This window comes from Beta vulgaris, chromosome 3 (genome assembly GCF_026745355.1).
Source record: "Beta vulgaris subsp. vulgaris cultivar EL10 chromosome 3, EL10.2, whole genome shotgun sequence".
Taxonomy (NCBI): domain Eukaryota; kingdom Viridiplantae; phylum Streptophyta; class Magnoliopsida; order Caryophyllales; family Amaranthaceae; genus Beta; species Beta vulgaris.
The window spans coordinates 3930581-3952415 of NC_079204.1; the positions used below are offsets into that span (position 1 = coordinate 3930581).

The 21835-nt window shown below is 33.7% G+C and overlaps 2 protein-coding genes across 3 annotated transcripts; both read left to right on the forward strand.

The window, feature by feature from the left end:
- Window positions 1-4914: 4914 nt before the first annotated feature.
- On the forward strand, window positions 4915-9976 carry LOC104888203 (hypothetical protein). Of its 2 annotated transcripts, none has more exons than XM_010673097.4 (8): window positions 4915-5279; window positions 5918-7078; window positions 7170-7260; window positions 7376-7533; window positions 7642-7693; window positions 8035-8114; window positions 8237-8330; window positions 8484-9976. In XM_010673097.4, the coding sequence occupies exons 2-8, from the start codon at window positions 5987-5989 to the stop codon at window positions 9017-9019; spliced, it is 2103 nt and encodes a 700-aa protein (XP_010671399.1). In that variant the 5' UTR covers window positions 4915-5279; window positions 5918-5986; the 3' UTR covers window positions 9020-9976. The 2 variants fall into 2 exon arrangements, with proteins under 2 accessions (XP_010671399.1, XP_010671400.1); XM_010673098.4 differs by having other exon boundaries at window positions 5921-7078.
- A 5905-nt stretch (window positions 9977-15881) lies between these two features.
- LOC109134605 (60S ribosomal protein L6, mitochondrial) lies at window positions 15882-18318 on the forward strand. Its single transcript, XM_019248491.3, has 2 exons — window positions 15882-16022; window positions 17732-18318. The coding sequence occupies exon 2, from the start codon at window positions 17737-17739 to the stop codon at window positions 18049-18051; it is 315 nt and encodes a 104-aa protein (XP_019104036.1). The 5' UTR covers window positions 15882-16022; window positions 17732-17736; the 3' UTR covers window positions 18052-18318.
- The last annotated feature ends 3517 nt before the right edge of the window (window positions 18319-21835 follow it).

Sequence of the window (21835 nt, forward strand, 5' to 3'; positions counted from 1 at the left end):
TTATTAGGTTTAGGAGAGAGTACAAATTATAGAACGATGTGGAGGCGGAATTAATAATAGGGTTTATATAAAACCCTACTAACTAACCTAAACAGACGGACCTAAATAACCCGATATATTCAATAACATCAACCGAAGCTAACGATTATTCCTAGAGCCAGATAAATAATTTAAGGCATAGTTCAACAAAAGACTATAAAGAAAAGGAAACTAAGTAGAGTAACTAGTTATTGAAATTGGGCGATGCCGCGAATAATTTAATAAAACAAAATGATATTTGCTCGAAGTCGGCATTTTGTCTTAAGCATAAGTTTTAGTTTGATGGTTGGATAATCACTTACAATGTAAAAGGTTAAGTTCAAGAACTTTTTACAAACATTTTGCTTCATTTTATAATTCTTGTATATTTCACAAACTGTAAGGATATATATTATTTGATGGAGAGGGGAGTGAAATGCAATTTCAATCGACTTTTTGTTATGTGTTATCTATCTCTATTATATTAAAAGGGTTTATAAGAACGTCTATGTGCCACGTGGCACTCTCCTCTATGAATCTAATGCATATACTCTATTTTCATGTCAAACAACCTCTCAAATTTAAAAAAATAATGTTGTGTGGTTAGAAGGTATCGAACACATGACCTTTGAAAGGAAAAATAAGAGCTTAACCATTGATCCAACATAACATCATTGATTAATATTTCAAAATAAAATTTAATAAGGTCTTGTAATTATATCTTATTAAAAGACTGTACAAGTAGTTAGATACTTAACACATTTTTTTTTGAGAGCGTAGATACTTAACACATTAATGGTAATGATAATAGACTATTGTGGTCATTTTTTTTTCCTTACAAGACAAAAATTTAAGAAAAGAAACAATCCGGAGCATCGCCCGAGACACTCACTAGTTATTAAAGTGAATGGCGATGTTGCTATACCATTATTTTTCCCTAAAATTTTGAAGTGGCAAAATCATTTAGTATTTGGTTCTGTACAAGAGGTGATGTAGCTTAGTCGTAAAAGTGATGATATTCAAATAGATGGTTGAAGGATTAAACTCTTATAGTCTTATGTAAATATTTTTGGGTCATTTATAATAGAAAGAGATAAATTAGTTTTTACTACATTCGTTTTTTTTTAATTGTTACACTTTGACATTTTACACTATTCACAAACTGCACTTTGACCTTCGTTTGTGATTTATACGTGAATAAAAACATAGTCATGTGGGATCTTGTTAGATTCGTATTAGTATGTATTTTATTAATATGTAGTTTTTATATTTTTTACGAATACAAAATTAGAGATATAAAGGCTCAAAGTAGTGCATCGGCATGCGTAAAAAGTGTAAGTGTAACAATTAAAAAGAAACGGAGGTAGTATAATAGAAATTGATACATCTACCTACTGCTTAGACTATTTATTAAGAATATATAATTAAGAAAAAAGTAATTTTGTTGAGTTAGGCTCTAATTATTATTTATATCTATTTTTATATGGGTAGATTATCCAGTGGGTAAACATCGATCGATTTGCCCTTTTATAACTCTTATGTGTGAACAAAATAAAAATGTATTTAGAGTTCGAATTTCATCTAAATAAATACTCCTACAATCTTATATTATTATACTCTTGAAAAAGAGAAAAAAAGGTGTATGTTGGCGCAAATGTTTTGCAACTTATGTAATGCAAATAAGGGTATGTTTACTCCAAATTATTTGGTTAAATTTTACTGAATCTAACTTATTTTTGTTGAATTTAACTTAATTTTTCTTAAATTTAACTTATTTTTCTTAACCTAGGCTTTATTCTCCTTACCTTATTAAAATAACTCGAAGCAATAATAATTTAAGTTCAGCAAAAAATTAGCTCATAGTTTGCAATACATAAAAGAATTAAACTTTTTTTTTTTGAGGAGATAAAATAATTGTACTTAATAAAAAATAGTTTCAACAAAAACAAGTTAAATTCAGCAAAATTAAGTTAAATTCATAAAAAAATAAGTTAAATTTGACAAAATTAAGTTAAGTCCAAAACCAATAAGTTAAGCTCAACAAAAAATTTGCTAAGCAAAATGAAGACTTAATTAGTATATGAGATGATAATGACTAATCACGATGTTCATATTGTAGGGATTCTCTTATCTCCCTCCTACTCTCAAGCGTTTGATCTGTGTGTAGCTGGACTGACTGACTGGCCTGCGAGATGTGTTGGTGCAGTAAGGTCCTTCTCACCAAGGGGTGTCTTAAAGGTGGGCACGGGCCGTGCCGGGACGGCCCACGTGCCAAGCCCACGTGCCTCGTGCCACAACGTGCCGTGCCAAAACGGGCCAAGAAATGCTCATGTCGTGCCGGGCTCGTGTCAAGTTGTAAAATCTAAGGCCCAGGCACGACCCGGCCCACGTGCCGTGCCATCGTGCTTTATACAAATTTTAAATATTATGAAATTTTAATCAAAATAAGCGTGCCAACTTGTGGGTCGGCCCGTCGTGCTCGTGCCGGGTTCGTGCCAAACTTTTAGAATGTTGTTCATGCATGGCCCACGGCCCACCACTCGTGTCGCGCGTGCCGTGCCAGGCTCAAATCGTGCCGTGCCGGCCCGACCCATGCCCAACTCTAGGGTGTCCAGTGGGGGCCAAAAAAAAATATCAACTTTTCATAATTCATAATCTTAAATAATTAGACATATTATTAGTTAAACTTGTGTATTAACCAGTGTGTCGTTTAAACTATTTTAATTATTTTTGGAACGGAGGGGGTAATTTATTACTTCTTATTATTTAATTACGTATAAAATTCAAAATTTACAGTTAATTCAACAAATAAATATATCTTATTATAATAAAATATAAACATATGTATGATAGGGGCCACAATTTGCAATTAAAGTTCTAAATACAACTCTGAACATAGTGCTGTATATATACTAACTTTTTTTAAGGGGAGATTAACATTTTCTAAAAACTCCAATGAAATTTTTGCGAGAGAACTTCAAATAAAATTGACGTTACACTTAACATGGTTGCATCATCAATAGTGTAGGAGAAATAAAGTAATGGTTCATAATTTCTTGCTAAAAAATGAGAGCAATTCTAAATGAAGGTAGGTCGCCCTAACTCCCTTTTGTGAAGTCGTGGGTTAACAAATTTGACTTTGAATTTCTATGTTTGGAGGGTCTTAGTTATGTGGTCAACAATTTTTGGGGACCTCATTTTCTCACAAACAAATATATAAAGTTCTTTTGCTTTTCAAGTTCACCCTCGCTAAATTAATGAAAATTTTATGTTCTAAATTTTACTTTTTCGTAATAAAAAAGATGTTACATTTTGAAAATTACATTATTCACCTATTTTATTTAACCATATATTTTTTAGCTTTAGATAAAATTAATCGTTACTCCCTCTGTTTTTTTTTTATCATTCCTACTTTGACTTTGCACGTTTGCCAATGCACGTTTTAAAACTTAAATATTTTTCATTATATATTAGTAAAAATTATAACGATTGAATTTTAATAAAGTACTAATTGAGACGAATCAAACAAGACCCCACATGACTATGTTTTTTCTTATAAATTGAGAACATCAGAGAAGATTCTCTCTATGCATGAATAGTGTCAAGATTCTAAGTGAGAAAGATAAAAAAAAACAGAGGGAGTACTATATAATATGTTGTATGATTCGTTTTAATATATAATTTCATAATATTAAGTGTAACATATATTTTGTTGCGGATGAAGTAATTAAAGAAATTCAATTTTATCTTATTTGACAATAATAGATCTAAAGATATCAAAATAAATTTTGTTTCCAAAACATTAGAATACACGTATCTTCAAGTTCAACTTTAGGATCATAGGTGTATAGTCACCATGGAAAATAATGGGTAACGCTATATGTATTTATTTTTACCTTATTCCTTATTTGGTAAATGTTATCTTTCCTTCTCTTCACTTGTTGAGTCTACTTAATTAGTTTATTTTCTTATTTTTCCGAATTATTATAAAATATATTTCAACCTAATTTTTAAAAATTTCGATAAGATAAAAAAATCAACGCTATTTCGCAGAATATCTAAGTAGTAACCCACCTCGAAGTTTCCTAAACGAGTAACCGAACCCATAAATGCAAGGGCTTACCAATAAAAATAAATAAAACTGAACTTATATTTTGACCGTATTACAATCATATATATAAACAATTACAATTATTATATAAAGATTATAAAAGATAATCAAGGATGTCCTCTTCCATTCTTTATACTTTGTACTACATTCGTAACTCAAATGGATACAAAAAAATTATAAAAGTTTACAATTATATATATATAAAATCAATAAATTCAAATCAGTTCAGATTAATCAAAAGACGTTTAATAAAACACTCAGATAAATATGTAAATGTAATCATATTTTACAAAGAAGATAGATTCATCATAGCATGTATTTTATTAACATGTGCTTTTTATATTTTTTTTATAAATACAAAACTACAAATATATGTCCTCAAAATTTTACATTGGCATTTGTGAAAAGTGTAAGTTTATAGATTAAAATGAAATCGAGTAAGTAAAATTTACTACTATAGGTTAGCCTTAAAAAAATATTCCCTCCGTATTCTATTAGTTTACCCTTTTTTTTCCATAGAGTTTTAGGAGAAATAATGTTGTGGGTCAAAAAAAGAAAGAGAAACTATTATTTTATATTAAAGTTGAATGTATGTGTGATGAAAAGTTTGTGGTCTCATTCCAAAAATAGCAAAAAAAAGAAAGAGGTAAACTAATAAGGGACATCCTTAAAAAAAAAAATACGGGTAAACTATTAGAGGACGGAGGAAGTAAATAGTAATGCAAGTAAAATTTTACTTACTACTTATAAATCTAACATCCCTTTTTCTCTCTCTCATTCTTGGACACCTTCCATTTTTTTTCACGAAGATCAAGGACCAATTTCTCTCACTATAACTATTCTTCAGTCTTCACACACTCTCTCTCCTCCGTAAAAACTTACGGTAGAAAGAACTTCCCTAAATAAACTATATAAAAAGGGGAAAAAAAAATCCCTTTCTCTAAATATTACTGATTTTATAAATTTTCCCTTTTATTTTCCATGTACTATAATTTTCTTTTTCCTGGTAGTTCTGTATCATGCTTTACTTTGGTTTGCTCCTTCTTCTTTCCTGGAGTCATCGAGTCTCCAGATAGTTCTAATTCACAACTTCTTGATGTTGGATCAACCCAAACCCACCTCTGAAATTCCGGCAATTTCATAAATTTCTGTAAGATTTCATATTCTCTCTTTTTAATTTCATTTGTTTGATTCGTTTTCTGAGTAAAGATTGAATTTTTCTACTTTTTTTGTGTTTGTTTTTCTGGGTAAAATTCAATTGAATTATAGGTGTTTTAACTTGAAGTGGGTATAATTGTGATTCAGATGATGGGTTTTTTTTCAAGGGTTTCATTTTGTGGGTATTTAAAAAAAATATATATTTTTGAAGGGTTTCATTTTGTGGGTGTTTATGAGTTTTATTATTTTTATTTTTGACCATTTACTGCAAATGCAAGTAGGGTTTATATGTTTGGTTTTTCCTCTCTTTTACTTTCGAAAGTTCGAAATTTTAATTTTGTTCAATGTGTTGACCATTTCCAAATGTTTTGAGTGTTGTGGTGTCAAAGACCAGGTTCACTGAGTTTATTATTGGATCGGGATCCTTGTTAAAATTGATTGTGTTTTTGTGCAAATTTCTAGAATTGTTTTCTGTTTGTTTTTTTGGAGTATAATAATATTGGTGCGAAAATACTGGTCTTGGAAGTTGTGTGTATGTATGTTTATGTGAAAATTTCATATTTTTTTTTGTCTATTTTTTTATAATATAAATTTTTCTCACTTGGGGTTCCTTGTTTGGAGGGAATTTAGCAGTTTGCACATTGCCGAGGGCTATAAAAAAGTTGGTTACTTGAGGAAGGGTTTGATGGGTTGAGGCTTATGCTCAAGAAAATGGTGGATACTTGCAGTGATCCTGGTGAACACACTTTCTTTGATGCCCTCGAGGAAATTGCCGATTCGGGTTCTGATTGCCCCGATAATTTTTGTTCGAATTCTGCTCGTGGAGGTTGTAGATGTGTCTCGTGTAGTGCCCAATTTGATGTGTGGATACACAATCCAGAGAGTGTTCAAGCCCGTCGAAGTAAATTCTTTAATTGGTTGGGGTTAGATGTAAATAAGATTTCTGGTGATGATTCTGAAGAAAGTTGCGATTCCGAAATAGAGGATAGGATTACAAATGTTGATGGCTCTGTGTTGAGAAACACAAGTTTCGAGTGTCCTGCATCATTCTGTTCCTTGGAAGATCCAGAGTTCTCTGAGAATGTGATTCCTGAGCATGTTGAAGATGAGGGTGTGAAGGGCAATGTAGATGAGGCGAACCGAAAACCGCAGTCAGATATCAGAGTCAGAACGGACCACTCTGTGCGAAGTTTGAGCTCTTCTTCATCGAGTGATAGATTCTCGCCTGTGAAAAACACGGCAATGAACTGTTCAGTGGGGCCTACGAAGAGAGTGAAGAAATGGTGGGTGAACAAGTTGCGAAGCTTCAATTGTGTTATGGAGGGGGAACGTGAACTATGTAATTGCGATTCATCTGCAGGGAGAATTCGGAGAGTGAAGGTTCACCAATCAAAGAAGCAATCAAAGGAACTTTCAGCCCTTTACTATGGCCAGAACATCCGAGCTCATAAAGGTGCAATCTTGACAATGAAATTCAGTCCTGATGGGCGATTTCTGGCTAGTGCTGGGGAAGACAGAATTGTGCGGGTGTGGCAAGTGGTGGAGGATGATAGGTCAAATGAGATTGACATCCCAGAAATGGATCCATCATGTGTGTACTTCACAATGAACCAGCTCTCTGAGCTGAAACCACTCAGCAGTGACAAAGATAAAAATGGTAAATTGAGGAGAACTTCTGATTCAGCTTGTGTAGTTCTTCCTCCAAAGGTTTTTCGGATATCGGAGAAGCCATTACACGAGTTTCAAGGCCATACTAGTGAAGTATTGGATCTTTCATGGTCCAAGAATGATGTAAGTGATTGCATATATGGTATTCATTATACAATTCCTTGTTTGCTGTTGTGACACTAGTCTAATATCACCACTTTTGCTTACAATGCAGTGTCTCTTGTCAGCATCAGTGGATAAAACTGTTCGGTTGTGGCGAGTGGGTATCAACCATTGCCTTCAAGTTTTTCCACATAATAACTATGGTATGATGTCTATATCAGTCATATCAAGTAGTTAATTATTCCTTTTAAAAAAAAGGAGTTTATTCTTAATCTTTATGAACTACATATTGACTTGTTGTCTTGACTCTTGATGCAGTAACGTGTGTTCAGTTTAACCCTGTCGATGACAATGGCTTCATTAGCGGGTCAATTGATGGAAAGGTTCGCATTTGGGAAATATCTCATTGCAAAGTTGTCAATTGGACTGAGACTAAAGACATAGTTACTGCTGTCTGTTATCGCCCTGATGGCCAGGTACATTGTCAATTTGTTGTCTTTATAATCCTTTTGAATTTGTTCGTAAGCCTAGGAAATGATAGGGAATTTCAATATTGTAACACTAACATTCCACTTCTTAATCAGGGAGGGATTGTTGGCTCGATTGCAGGGAGTTGCCGTTTCTACAGCATATCAGGTACTAAATGTTGCTAGATTATTGTCTTGACTGTTATTAATGCACCTGAAGGAGCTATAGTATAAACTTGTAAACATCTGTTTCCTCATAATGTGCTCGATGCAAATTAAGCACATATTTTCGGAAAAAAAAGATACTTAGAAATCGAGTTACATTTTCTAGTGAACATACCTGCTGTGTGAGTCATGTAAAAGACTTGTCATTTTGTAATAGTGGAACCTAGCTTCATTTATTATGGCGAGCTTTCATATCTACTTGCTTTTTTGGTTAAATTATCATCTGGAAGATCTATAATGAATGAAATGTACTGAAGATTAGGTGATTTATTTTTTGTGTTTCAGATAATCAGTTGGAGCTAGATGCTCAGATCTTTTTGCACAATAAGAAAAAATCATCAGGGAAACGGATAACTGGCTTTCAGGTATGCAGCCTAGGTCCTTACCAGTTATCTTTTCCATTAATTTGATCTTTTACCTTTTTATCTATTCATTGTTGAGGAAAAAAAATATGCTACAGTTTTTCATATTATTTCCTTTTCTGCAGTTCTTTCCCAAAGATCCAAACAAAGTGATGATCTCAAGTGCTGATTCACAAGTAAGGATTCTTCAAGGGGTGAATGTAATTGGAAAGTACAAGGGTGAGTTTTTTTTTTTTCTTTCCCACCATTGATATTATATTTTCACTGCTCCAACAACTTTTTTGGATCTATTTTCTCATTGCATGCTTAATCAGTGTAGAAACAGTTTAGAACTCCTTCATTGACTGGGATCTCTTTCCTTCTCATCTTTAGGCCTCAAAAGATCTGGAGCTTCCTGCACAGCATTTTTCACTGCTGATGGAAAGCATATAGTTGCTGCATCTGAAGATTCCAATGTCTATGTTTGGAAGTGTAATGATCAGGACTATGCAGACTCGTCACACGTAAAAAAGATTAAATCTTCTGAACGGTTTCTTTCCAATGCATCTGTTGCACTACCTTGGCCCGGGTTACAAAATGAGATCAACAGAAATGAGTGGCACAACGGTGCATTCAATGGTTTACCTCATGGTTCACGGCCTCACTTTTCTCCACCCAATTTCTCTTGCAGGCAAGATTTCTTCCTAGAGTTATATTATCCAAAAGGTTCGGCATTATGGCCTGAGGAAAAGCTAGTGTCCCCAAGCCCTCCTAGCCTAACATCTTCAATGCATAAATCTGAGTACAAATTCCTGAAAACTTGTCAGAGTAGATCAAATTCCGATGCCTGGGGTATGGTTATAGTTACTGCTGGATGGGATGGAAGGATCAGATCATTCCATAATTATGGGTTACCAGTACCCCATTGAGGTCATGGTTTTAACTTCTTTTCATAAAAGATGGAAAAATTTCCAATGGGTATTAGCGCGCTCTGGTGGGCCCCTTGCCAGATATTGCGCTTTCGGTTAACTGATGATGGAATGCTAATCTCGGGAAAATCCCAGCATAATCATATGATTCTGTCATTCATTTTCCTTGAGAATTTTGCGCATGGTGGCCCTTGAAAGAGCGATTCATGTGCTAGATCTTGGCTATATGGAGGATTGCATATCCATGTGATAGGAGCATATTTAAGCTTTGTGGGGTCTTTGAGTGGAACCTCTTTTGATATCTTCCTCTAAATTGTGTGGAAGTTGATAGCAAAGCGCAAAGCTGGTGGTTTTATCTCCAGGAGAAGGGAGATTTTAAGTGGGGAACCCTCAGCTTTTATGCTATATTGGCTGTTTTAGAATCATTTAAATTCGCCTGTCCGCCATTTGAATGCTGTCCCCATGTTTAGGCCCAGCCACATTTGGGTTTAAGAAAATCAAATAAATGGTGGTAGACCCCTATGGGCTCGGCTCATCGGCCCGATACTAAAAGTGGAGATCAACCCATGTTCCTGTTTGGTTGCAAGTCCACATCCAGTAATATACATCAAGCAGAAAGACAGATAGAAAGAGAGAGAGACATTTTTCATGCTTGCAGCATATGGTGAAAACTATTGTGCCGGTAAATATACCCTTTTTTCGGGTTAAATATAGAGTCAGAGATGTTTGTGTTTAGGACTACTATTACTGACAATTTATGTACTAACAACAATAGTTTAGGATTTTACTAGATCTATCAGGTTAGATCTCGCAATCAAGTCAAATTGTAATGTAAACTTATGTAAATGAAATTCTTTTTGTTGTTCCTTTTTTGGTTCATGTAATTGTAAAGGCTCGAAAGCCAAATACAGCGTTTCGAATGGCGCCATTTGAATATCAGATCTAATGTTTCCGGAAGATCTTATGTTTCTAGTATCTCATTCTATAATTGGAGATGGGAAAATGGTTTCTTTTTCTTTTTCGCCTTTTACACAAAAAATCGAAATAATAAACTACTTTTATGCAGTTTGCACCCTATATAGACTATAGTAAATGCTGTTGTTTTTTTGGCAAATCTGTTGTCTATCTAAAGAAGAGAAACAGGAACAATAGAACTTCACAGAGCCGACTTATTCAGAGATTTTTCACATGGTTTATAAACATCTCTGGAATATTTCTGACCAAAATTGCAGCAATTGTCGTTGAATCTCTAACCATCTTCTCATTCTAATGTTTTGTAATCTGTGCCATTTTATAAATGAGATAATTATCCTGAAGTAGAGAAGAGTATGGTTTCATCGTGTCCAAAACTTGTTGCCTAAAGTTCATGTATGTTTGTTGGTTTATACTATAGCCAGCTTCTGATAAATAAGACAGCATTTATGCCATGGACGACAGCCGAACTAACACGACAAATTGATCGACGTAGAGGGAGCTAAATTGTAGTATTTTAGTATCCGTAATTAGATATATCGATCTGGACACAAACGAAATCGATCCGACTCAACTTGAAAATTAATACGATGTTCCATCATCAATTAATTTACATAAAACTCAGATGTGGTTTGATTTGATACTTCATCAAACTCGAACTAGTGTACTTACCACTAATTTGAATGATTTGTTTGGCTCATTTAGGGAGCATCATGTTATTGTTAGGTTGGCATGTGCAATACTTGCATCAACATGTGAGGCACAAACCCTTAATTATATGGCCCATGCATTAGTTGAGGGGTCAAATGCATAATTATCCAAGATCATGGTACAACAACTAAACTTAAAAAGGGTATTGCGAGCTTAAAGTCATAGAAAGCAACACAAATGATTCCGTAATGATCATCTCAATTATCGGTCGTTAAATTTTGTCAGTGTGGAAATGTTAGTGCAATTCGGGGTATAGTATGAAAATTATTTAAAAGGGGTATAATGTAAAAGAAAACCAAGTACAGTATAGGTAAAAAATATCTGTTCCACTAAATGATAATCATATAATAGCATATATATATTTTTCGGTTTTTTCACCAGGTACCCATGAGTTTTATGAATATTCACAGGGTAATCTCGTGTTTTCAACAATTCACGTGGTGCCCCTGAGGTTTTGAAAAATACTTGAAATACTTTTTATGACTAACATCGTCAAACTCCGTTAGTGATTAAACCCAAATTAACGACAGAGGTAAGCCATGTATTTTCTCAAAACCTTAGAAGGGACCAAGTAAATTGTTGAAAACACGAGGGTGTCCTGTGAATTTTCGTAAAACTCATAGGTAACTGGTGAAAAAACGGTAACGATAAAAAATTATCAAAGCAAAATCCTTTTTACCGTAGAAAAAAACATATGCGTCAAGCGACATAATCATATAGCTATTATGAAATCAAAACACACCTTATAAGATTGGTCTTGAATGTCAAATACCCATTAAGCCACAATAGAAATTAAACAAATTCCAACAGGATAGAGGTCGAGAAACATTGTATCAATAGCGACAAAATTAGATAGAAAAAGAATGTAGATTAATCAAACAAAAGAAAAGTCTGCAATAGAGGGAGAAAGAAGAGTAAAAAAAGATAAAATGATTGGAAATTTAGATATCTTCGTTAAAAAGAAAAGAAAACCTAAAAAGTAAAAAGTAATAAACCCCACAAAGAAGGAAAATTAAAGGGAAAGAACGAATGTCAATCAGTTTTATTGGCAAAAGTCTTAGGTCTCTTGATGCCTAAACTTTATAATCGAATCTCGTCTATATTACTTGCGTCGTTGGCGATCCTATGACTCTCTTTACACAAAAGAAAAATAAAAGTGAGAAAGTGGAGGTTTAATTTTTTTTTAATTCTACTAAGAGGAGTAGTGATGGCAACTCAGTCCGAATCCGACCCTAGTCCGCTTCAATAAAAAAGTAATCCGACTCCGACACCGTTTAAAAAATCCGGCTCCGAGTCGGAGGAGGATCGGAACCGGATCGCATAAAATAATCCAACACCCGAATCCGGCTCCGACTTTGAATCAATCAAACCATTTTTTTTTATTTTAACGTATTATTTATGTATAATATGACTTCGACTTTCAGCCAAATGTATTATATAAGATTATTCCATTGAAAAAAATGATTGGTAAAAATAATACTAATATTTAAATTATTTGTACTACATAAGATTTTCATATGATGATTAGAATAACTTGTAATAATTAAATTATTGTATTATAGAAGACTATTCTATTATAAAAGTCGGATCAGGTTCGGAGTCGGATGTTTCAGATTTTAAGTCGGGTCAAATTCAGATTTTAAGTCGGGTCATATTCGAATTCTCAAAGCCGGATGTCGGAGTCGGACTCAGATTTATAATCCGACTTCCTGTAGGATTGGAGTTGGATTATGCATAATCCGGTTCAAATCCGACCCGTGTCATTCCTAAGGAAGAGTTTATGGTCGTCTTTGACGAGTCGACTAAAGTGAAGGAAATATTAAAATTCATCTTAATCTTTTAATTACTATATATACTTTTGGTTTTTCCGTCCCTTCATTTTCTCCCTATTAGACAACGGATGAAGTCATGAAGAAGAATAGTGAGCATATGAGACAAGACAACGATCTAATGACTAGAATCGCAACTTGCAGAACGATTTAAATATCAACTCAAATAATGTATAAATTGAATGACGTTGCACCCAAAACAAAACAAAACAAAAGCACTTGCAAGGATTTGGGTTATAAAACTAGTGGAAGAAGTCAAAAGTAATCACATCTCATGTTAGATGACCCCTCCACTGTATTATGATTATAAAGTTGGTATACGTAGTAATAGTACATTAGTACTAGGGTAGTAGTAATAATCGCCATTCGTGTCGATATCTTACAAAACTTGAGGGCAATTGGAATAAGTTTAAAATGCTGATAATTCCTAGTAATTCTTTCATTTTGTTTTAAGGGATCGTTTGGTTCAGTATATAAAATGGAAAGGGAATGGATACAATTAGAGGAGGACAATGGTAACAATAATGGTTACTTTTATTGAGTGTTTGGTTCAAGTCAAGTAATGGAAATGAAGGGTAACTATTACCTTCAAGTAATGAATTTTGTTACTTGCGGGGAAGGATAACTGGGTAAGGTAACAAATTGGGAAAATCCATTACCAGCAAGTAATGGTAAGGGATGATGTGGGGTTGAACCAAACAAGAAGAATGGAAATCGATAATTGATTCTGTTTCTTAAAACTCAAAAATAATGAACCAAACAACCCCTAAATGTAACAAAAAATATTTCATATCTCACATAAAATATTCTTTTATTGCATTTAATTAAAACGAATCGGAGAAAGTATTAAGTATATGAATAATTTATTAATCCCTCATATAAAACACTAAGAGCAAACCAATGGTTAGACCAATTTTAGGGGGTCACCAATTATTTTATTACTTCTTCTTTCCTCCACCTTATTTATGCCCAACTTACCCAAAAATCCTTATTTTTTTACTCCCAATAATTATACTGATTTATAGGATCATTAAACTCTCTCTCCTACTATTCACCAAACCCCAAAAAATCAAAATTAAATTAACCAATCCAATCTACTCTTGCCACATGTTCACAATTATATAGCTTTGGTTGATATTTTTTGGGATGGACAATCCATCCCAATGCCCAATTCATCTTCTTCTCTCTCCTCTTTTTACTCTCTCTCCTATTTTTTATTATTATTTTTTCTCTCTCTGTCCTCATAAACCCCCAAGAGTCCAACTGTTGTGTATGCTTTAAGTTTTTTAAGATGGGATAGCATAACAGTATGCTGCATTTGGGGTTAGATCTAGGATGATAGTGAGAGCGAGTCAAATAAGAGACTCACTCTATCCCAATATTTGAGTCTAGATTTCGAATGTCATTTAACTAATTTTATGAAAAACATAAAAAACAATTATATGCAATGACTTGGGGCATTGCGCAGGCGAATAACTAGTCAAGTAATAATAAAACAATAATAACGTCAATTGACATGTGATTTTGTTGTATTTTAATATTAACACTGGCTTATCTAGACTATGTGCACCACGTTTTACAATATTAAAAATAACTTATTTTTGCATCCATGTTGTTCATAATTTGTGGGATAAAATAAGGACTAAAAGGATATGGAACTAAAAAAATCCATGTGGAAAGAAAAATTAATCAAAAAGCGTCTTGGACCCGAAATATTCCCGAGACGAATGATGTCACCGTTGGGGCGTATTCATGTCTTGGACAAAGACGGAATTGTCCCACACTTTTGAAAAATAGATACCTCTAAAAAGATTTGATGATGGACAAATCATAAATATAACATCATCTTATTATAAATGTTATGTTATTGTATGTGAATCATGTGCTTTTTTATTTTTTTAAAATAAAAATATTATCTTGTTTTCAAATATATTTTGTATCGCAAAGATTAATACTTGATTTTGTATAATTAGTTGGTTAGTACATTTTTATTCATATGAGAGGTTGTGGTTTGAGTTTTACCACGCGTATTTTTATTGTTTAAACCACTGGGGGAATTTTAGAGATGGGATTTCGTTACCTTCCCTCCCTCACTCTTTCCAAAAGGCCTTATTTGTGTAGCTAGATCACTTAGATTAACTACCGTGCAAGGTTGCAATTCAGTTTAGCACTTCTCTTCACCAACTTTTTTTTATAAAAATATTCCATTAGTAACATTATATTATTCTGTATTGCGATTACGATCTATTAATGGATAATGAGAGACGTAGACAAATTACACATAGCAATAGGAGCAAAATCAACATCTTTTTCTTGACAAGAGAACAAAATCAACTTCAGAAATGTACTGTTGTGCTTTTCCTTAATTTGACGCGATATTACTAGGCCCGTCTAAAGAGGAATGACAGCCCATGACTGATTGGGCCACATAGGTGAAGATTGATATGTTCTCTCATCATGTACATATAAGGCTAATGCTAATCTCTATCATACTTTACCCGTTTTATAATAAGTGACAAGTTTTTCTTTTCGGCAAATGTCATAATAAATGATACATAGCTCAAAGTAGTAAAAAAATACTTCTCTTTTAATACATCTTTGTCATCGTTTAATTGTTCCACTTACCCACTTTATCGAATACTCAAATTTGATTGGTTATATAAGTGGTCCCAACTTTCTCTCTCTAAGCTTCTTGGTATTCCCCCACTTTCTCTCTGTGTCACTTATTAAGAAATGGAAAAGTATATTAGAAGAAAGGAGGGAGGACTTAGTGTCCACCCTCTTCTACCACTTTAGCGTCCACCCTCTTCTACCACCATACACTTAATTAACAACAACATTTACAACATCTCTACTTTATTGGTTTTTAAAAAACACAAAAAGATACATTTAACTTTACGCACAATTTTCATACATGCTATTACAAAAAATGAACTTTATATTTGTTTTCACAAACATCACGTGTAAACTTACTTTCAGGGCAACCATTTAGGTACAAGAGCACGGTTAAATAAAAATGGCTCTTAATGGACGAGGCCCCTGATATTCATGATCTTTTATTAAACAGTATAATTACAACATCAATAATAATAAACTAATATTTTTGTAAAATTAAAAGAAAACGGTAAAAACAAAGTAGCATAAGGTCTAATATTTACTCGTATTCACTTATGGCTACTTTCTCCATGTCCTTAGTATTTTATTCGTTTATCGACCCATCATTATCGACATGCAACCCACTCTAATCCGTTCTTTTATTTAACCGTAATAAGTTGACCCATAATACGCATCAACCTAACCCATTTAATTATCAGTATTATTCACGTACATAGAAAACTAGTAATAATAATAATATGAATACCCTCATTTGACATCCTCGGCCCATATGTAATACAACACCCTGCCCAAACCCTGAACTAAACCTCTCAGCTTCCCTCTCTCATAAGCCATACCCCATACCCATACGAATGGTTCTTCAAAGCTCGTTCCAGGTTTTTTCTTATTTTCTTTTTTCCTTTTGTTGCGATTTTTCATGTTTCTTGCGATTTTTAAGATCTACTTCATGTGATTATTCATATTCATGCGATTGATTGATTTTATGCGCTTGTTATTGTGTGTATCATGAATTTATTTCATTTTTTCTGGGTAAATTACGTGTTGTTCATCAAATTAATTTTTGAAGTGTTGTGACTGGAAATCTGGAATGAATTTATTGTGTGTATCATGAATTTATGAACGAACTGTTAAGCCTAACTTTTATCGGATGAAATGGAAGCGAAGTATTTTCCGAATCATGAGGATATTAGTATGAGGAACTGGTTATAAACATCAAGTTCAGTTAATCCTAACTTTTATTGGATGAAATGGAAGCGAAGTATTTACTGATCGTGAGGCCTTTTAGTATGAGGAACTGGTTATAAACTCTTAAGTTATGTTAATCCTAAGTCCTAACTTTTATCGAATGAAATGGAAGTGAAGTATTTTCCGAATTATGAGGCTATTAGTATGAGGAATTGGTTATAATCTCTAAGTTATGTTAATCCTAACTTTTATAGGATGAAATGGAAGCGAATATTCCGAATCATGAGGCTAGTAGTATGAGGAACTGGTTATAAGCTCTAAGTTTTGTTAATCCTAACTTTTATCGGATGAATTGGAAGCGAATATTCTGAATTATGAGGCTACTAGTATGAGGAACTGGTTATAAGCTCTAAGTTATGTTAATTCTAACTTTTATCGAATGAAATGGAAGTGAAGTATATTTCGAATTATGAGGCTATTAGTATGAGGAACTGGTTATAAGCTCTAAGTTATGTTAATTCTAACTTTTATCGAATGAAATGGAAGTGAAGTATTTTCCGAATCATGAGGCTAGTAGTATGAGGAACTGGTTATAAGTTCTAAGAATGTTAATCCTAACTTTTATTGGATGAGATGGAAGCAAAGTATTTTCCGAATCAGGAGGCTATTGGTATGAAGAACTAGTTATAAGCTCTAAGCTCTATTAATCCTCACTTTCATCGGATGAAATGGAAGCGAATTATTTTCCGAATCAGGAGGCCATTAGTATGGGGAACTGGTTATAAACTCTAAGTTATGTTAATCCTAATTTTTATTGGACGAAATGGAAGCAAAGTATTATCCAAATCACGAGGTTATTGCCTATTAGTATGAGGAACTAGTTAGCTCTAAGTTCTGTTAATTCTAAATTTTATTGGATGAAATGGAAGCGAATTATTTTCCAATCATGAGGCTATTGCCTATTAGTATGAGGAACTAGTTATAAGCTCCAAGTTCTCTTAATCCTAACTTTTCTTGGATGAAATGGGAGCCATGTATTTTCCTAATCATGAGGCTATTAGTATGAGGAACTAGTTATAAGCTCTAAGTTATGATAATCCTAACTTTTTTCTGATGAAATGGGAGGCAAGTATTTTCTGAATCACGAGGCTATTAGAGACTGCTTATTATCTATAAAGTCTAAGTGTTGGTAATCTTAACTTTTATCAGAACAATAGAAGCGAAGTATCTTTGAATCCAGAGGCGATTAGGAACTGGAAGTAATGTATGAACTCTAAGTTTTGATAATCTTAAATTTTCATCAGATGTAATGGAAGTGAATGATCTCCGAATTGTGAGGCTATCAGGAACTCTGTATAATTTATAAAGTCTGAGTTTTGTTAATATTAACGTTTATCAGATAAAATGGAAGCAAAGTATTTCCGAATTTTGAGGCTATTAGGAACTGGTTACAAAGCTAGAGCTGAAGCAGACGGTCGCTTGTTGTGTCTAAAACTGGGTTACAGCCATGAAGTTGAATTGCCAGTTCCAGCTGCTGTTCGTGTCTTCTGCTTTAAACCTGACATGATTTGCTGTGCTGGGATCGATAAAGAGCGAACACATCAGTTTGCTGCTGCGGTTCGGAGTGTCAAACCCCCTGATTCATACAAAGAGAAAGGTATGCGTTACAAAGATGAAGTCATAAAGTTGAAACCTGGGAAGAAGGATAGATTGAAGTAATAGAGGTTTGTTTTTGTGCTTATCAGAAATTGTGTCTGCACATTGTTGACTATAGTTTATAGGTTGAGTTTGTAGTTTGATTCTGCTAAAGTAAAGATTGCTTTATGAATTACAAGCAATTAGGCAATGATTCTTGCTGGACCTTCTTGAGAAAAAATTGAGTAATGTTCAACTTTGAGTTATTCATCTTGTAGAAGTTTTGGGCTAATCTCAAGACTTTCCTTCCGAGATTAGGACAGTAATGAAGAATCTTATCATCGGTCCAAATAGCTTGTGTTTTGGTAGTTGCATGATCTTGGGTTGTGCTTTATGGGTGAATACTGCATTACTAAATTATTCTGGTTCGTTTACATGCTTTCCTACTTTAACCGCATTAGCACATAGCAATGTGGTTAAACTCGTTGGTCCTTTATCACAGATTTATGAAACAGCCTATTTGCAGATGCTCATTTTGCTTTTGATATGGGGGGTTTTTCATCTTTTTTTTTTGGAAAAAGGGGGGGAGGGGTGAGGGGAGGTCGAGAAGGGAATCCAATTTTCATAATGACTTACTCTTAACTTGTTTTCTTCTCAATTTTACAGTGACAAACTCTTGCATCCTACAAGGGTACTTCTTTTTCTTCTGGTTACTTAGGACTTGGGAGTAATTTCTTATTGTGTTTTAGTAAGCTCGTCTGAAAAAGAGACAAAGTGTCTTGTAAGACTTATTCTTTTGATTGTGAATTTCCTGTTTGAAACTCGGTTTAATATGAGTAGTAAAAGCATAAGGGATATACAGGTCAGTTGCACATTTAGAGATATCCAGACAACAGCAAGGTCTTTCTACTGGTGTGTTATCACTAAAGTCACGCGCCAACAAGTCAGGTTAGATCATGATCTCGCTACAACATGTCACAGGGAGAACATTTCTCTCAGTAACATTTAGTTTGTATGTTTTCAATGATGTCAAAAAAAAAAAAGAAGGAAAGTTGCCACTATGTCAAATTGAGGCATAATGAGGGGACTGTGCAGAATGGAAGAATTATTTATGTCCAAAACATGGAAATATAAAGATTAAGGGGCTAAGAGCTAGTATCATTTGTGAGGAGGGTTGTGCAGAGTGGATTTCTCTAGTCGTATCGATGATGCAAGGACAAGGTGTTTGATTGTTGTTCTTTCTTTTATCAAAATCTTGACTCTTTGCTTGATTTGGAGGATGGTGGAAGTTTGGTGTTCCCTAAGAAGGGGTCCTTCAGTTTTATGACCATCAAAGTTTTTACCAAGTTGTCCAAGAATATTGGCTCCCAGAATGTCTTCATTGTTGCTCTTGTAGGATGTATGGCAAGCTTAGCCATGTTGGGTCATGGACTCGTGGTAGTATTTTTGAGGTTTCTTGTTAAGAAGTTGTGAGTTAGGTTTAGTTGAAGGGCGTGTATCTATTCAGGGTAATGCATTATTGGGGTTGATCTAGGAGAATGAAGATGAGTTTAGGTGGTGATGTAAGGTTTAGTTTATACATGTAGTGAAATGTTGTTCATGAATCATGATATAAGACTTAAGCATGTCCATACCAAATAAAATGTAAGTCAGGTTTAGGCTTCGTTTGGTAGGGTGTTAAATATTTTTCATGAAAATGAGTTTTTCTTTTCCTTTCATTTTCCGTTTGGTTTGGTAAGGCATGTAAAACAAGTTTCCCATTAAGTGAGCTCTAAGTGAAAATCATTTTTCTTTCAAAAAGAAAGGAAATCACATTTTCCTCCCTCTCTCTTAGCAACTTTTTACTCTTCTCTTATCCATCCTCTCCATTCCCTTTCATCTTTTCTATAACTTTTTTTTACACTGAACCAAACAAAGGAAAGTTAGCTTTGCATTTGAATTTTTCATTGTAAATTGTCTTACGTGAAAAATCATTTTACATTGAAAACGTTTTTACATCCAACCAAACGGAACCTTAACCCTTTCAGTCTGAATCATGATATGTACGACTGTCTCGTGTGAATTCTGAATACTTCTTCCGTAATAAAATAAATGTTACACTTTTCAAAACACACTTTTTTAGGCAATTTTTTGAAGAGGAAATAAATAGAGAGAAAGAAAAAAGGAGACCCATGTGATAGGGGAGAAATAGAGAAAGATTATTGCCTAAAAATAAAGTGTAATATCTATTTTGTTACAACCGTATTTAGAAAGTGTAATATTTATTTTGTTACGGAAGAAGTATATTACTTCACTAAGCTGGACAACCTAAAGATAACATGGAAAAGTCAAAGTCAAATGGCAAGTAGTGGGTATGGCCGTCCACTCCAATTTCGGCATAATATTTGTACATCTTAATTCTCATGCATGAGTTATTGTAGTCTTATTATAGAAAAGAAACAGGCTCCGCTTGACAATTAGTAGATAATTGTTAGCTTATTATATTAGTTGATTTAACAAGTCGATTGCATTAGCTACTTCCCCTAACCCCCTTCCTCCCTTTAAATCGCAAACAAGTAGGAATTGAACCCTAAATTTTGTTAGGAAGATGGAAAAGCTCACCATTTGAGCCAATTCCAATTTCCGATTGTATCTTTTTTGTATAAAGGTATTTGGTAATTAAATCTTGATACTTGCTTACTTCGTAAGGACATGGGCATTATTCATTATTTTACGTTTAACTATTTATTAATGTATTTTTCAAGAACTTTAGAAAATAAATGTAATTTAATTCATAGATTCTCAAACCTCTAGTATCAAAAAGCTCCTCCCTCAATTCTTTCAAGAAGATCTTTTTGGGTCCGATCAACTACTTGGAACTTCCTTTTACCAAAACACTCAAATTAGAGAATTGACTAGTCAGATCCTTCAATATAAGTTCAAACCTCTAATTTATTTTTTCTCAAACCCGTCTTTACCAAACAAGGTCATTTCGTATAGATGGATTGGTTTTAAAGCGCGTAGAACTATAAAAATGAATCGATAATTCTTTAAAGATCCCCAATGAACTTAACTAGGATCTGAGACTTGGAGACATACGTGTATAGTATGGCTCTAACTCTCTACCACGATTTGTTGGTTGGTTCTCGTAGTGTAGTGTTTTGCTCAACTTTTCTTTTTGACTCATTTCACAAAAACTCCACCATTTACTTACCATACGCTTGTAGCACCAATTTTGCAACTAAATTGAAAACTCTAAAAAAGGAATATATGGCATTAATTTGCAACGACAGGAGTAAATTCAAATAAGCCAAAAAATATGTTTAACTAAATTCAGAATAAGTCAGCATAAGTTGAATAAAAACACACCTTTATATTTAAGCTCCTCTTTCCCACCAAAAGAGAAGTAAACAATATACTTCCTCAATTTCGTTTTAAATGCAACAAAAAAATATTTTATATCTTACAAAAAATACCCCTTTATTGCATTTAAAATGAAACGGAGGAAGTAGATGTTTGTGTTTATAACGCGTTATCATCCTTAAATTTAAGCCCCTCCTTCCACCGAAGAGAAGTAGAAATTGTCGTTTGTGTTTATAATGCATTATTATGATGGAGGCTATATATATACTCATCAATTTATTGCAAGTAAAATACTCTCACAATTTTTGTTGGCTTGGAGATGTTGAATCCATCCTAATAAATTTTGCAAATGCTTATCGTACTATGGATGAAACAGGATAGAGGTCAAGATAAGCAACCGTCCCCTCTAATTTGGTTATATCAATATCAATCTTCACACGAGTACTCCTAAGTCCTAATAGACTCTAGAAAAAGGGTTTCGAGGTTGTTTCCAAATTGCTATTAGCAATGCCTATAGCATTTTGCA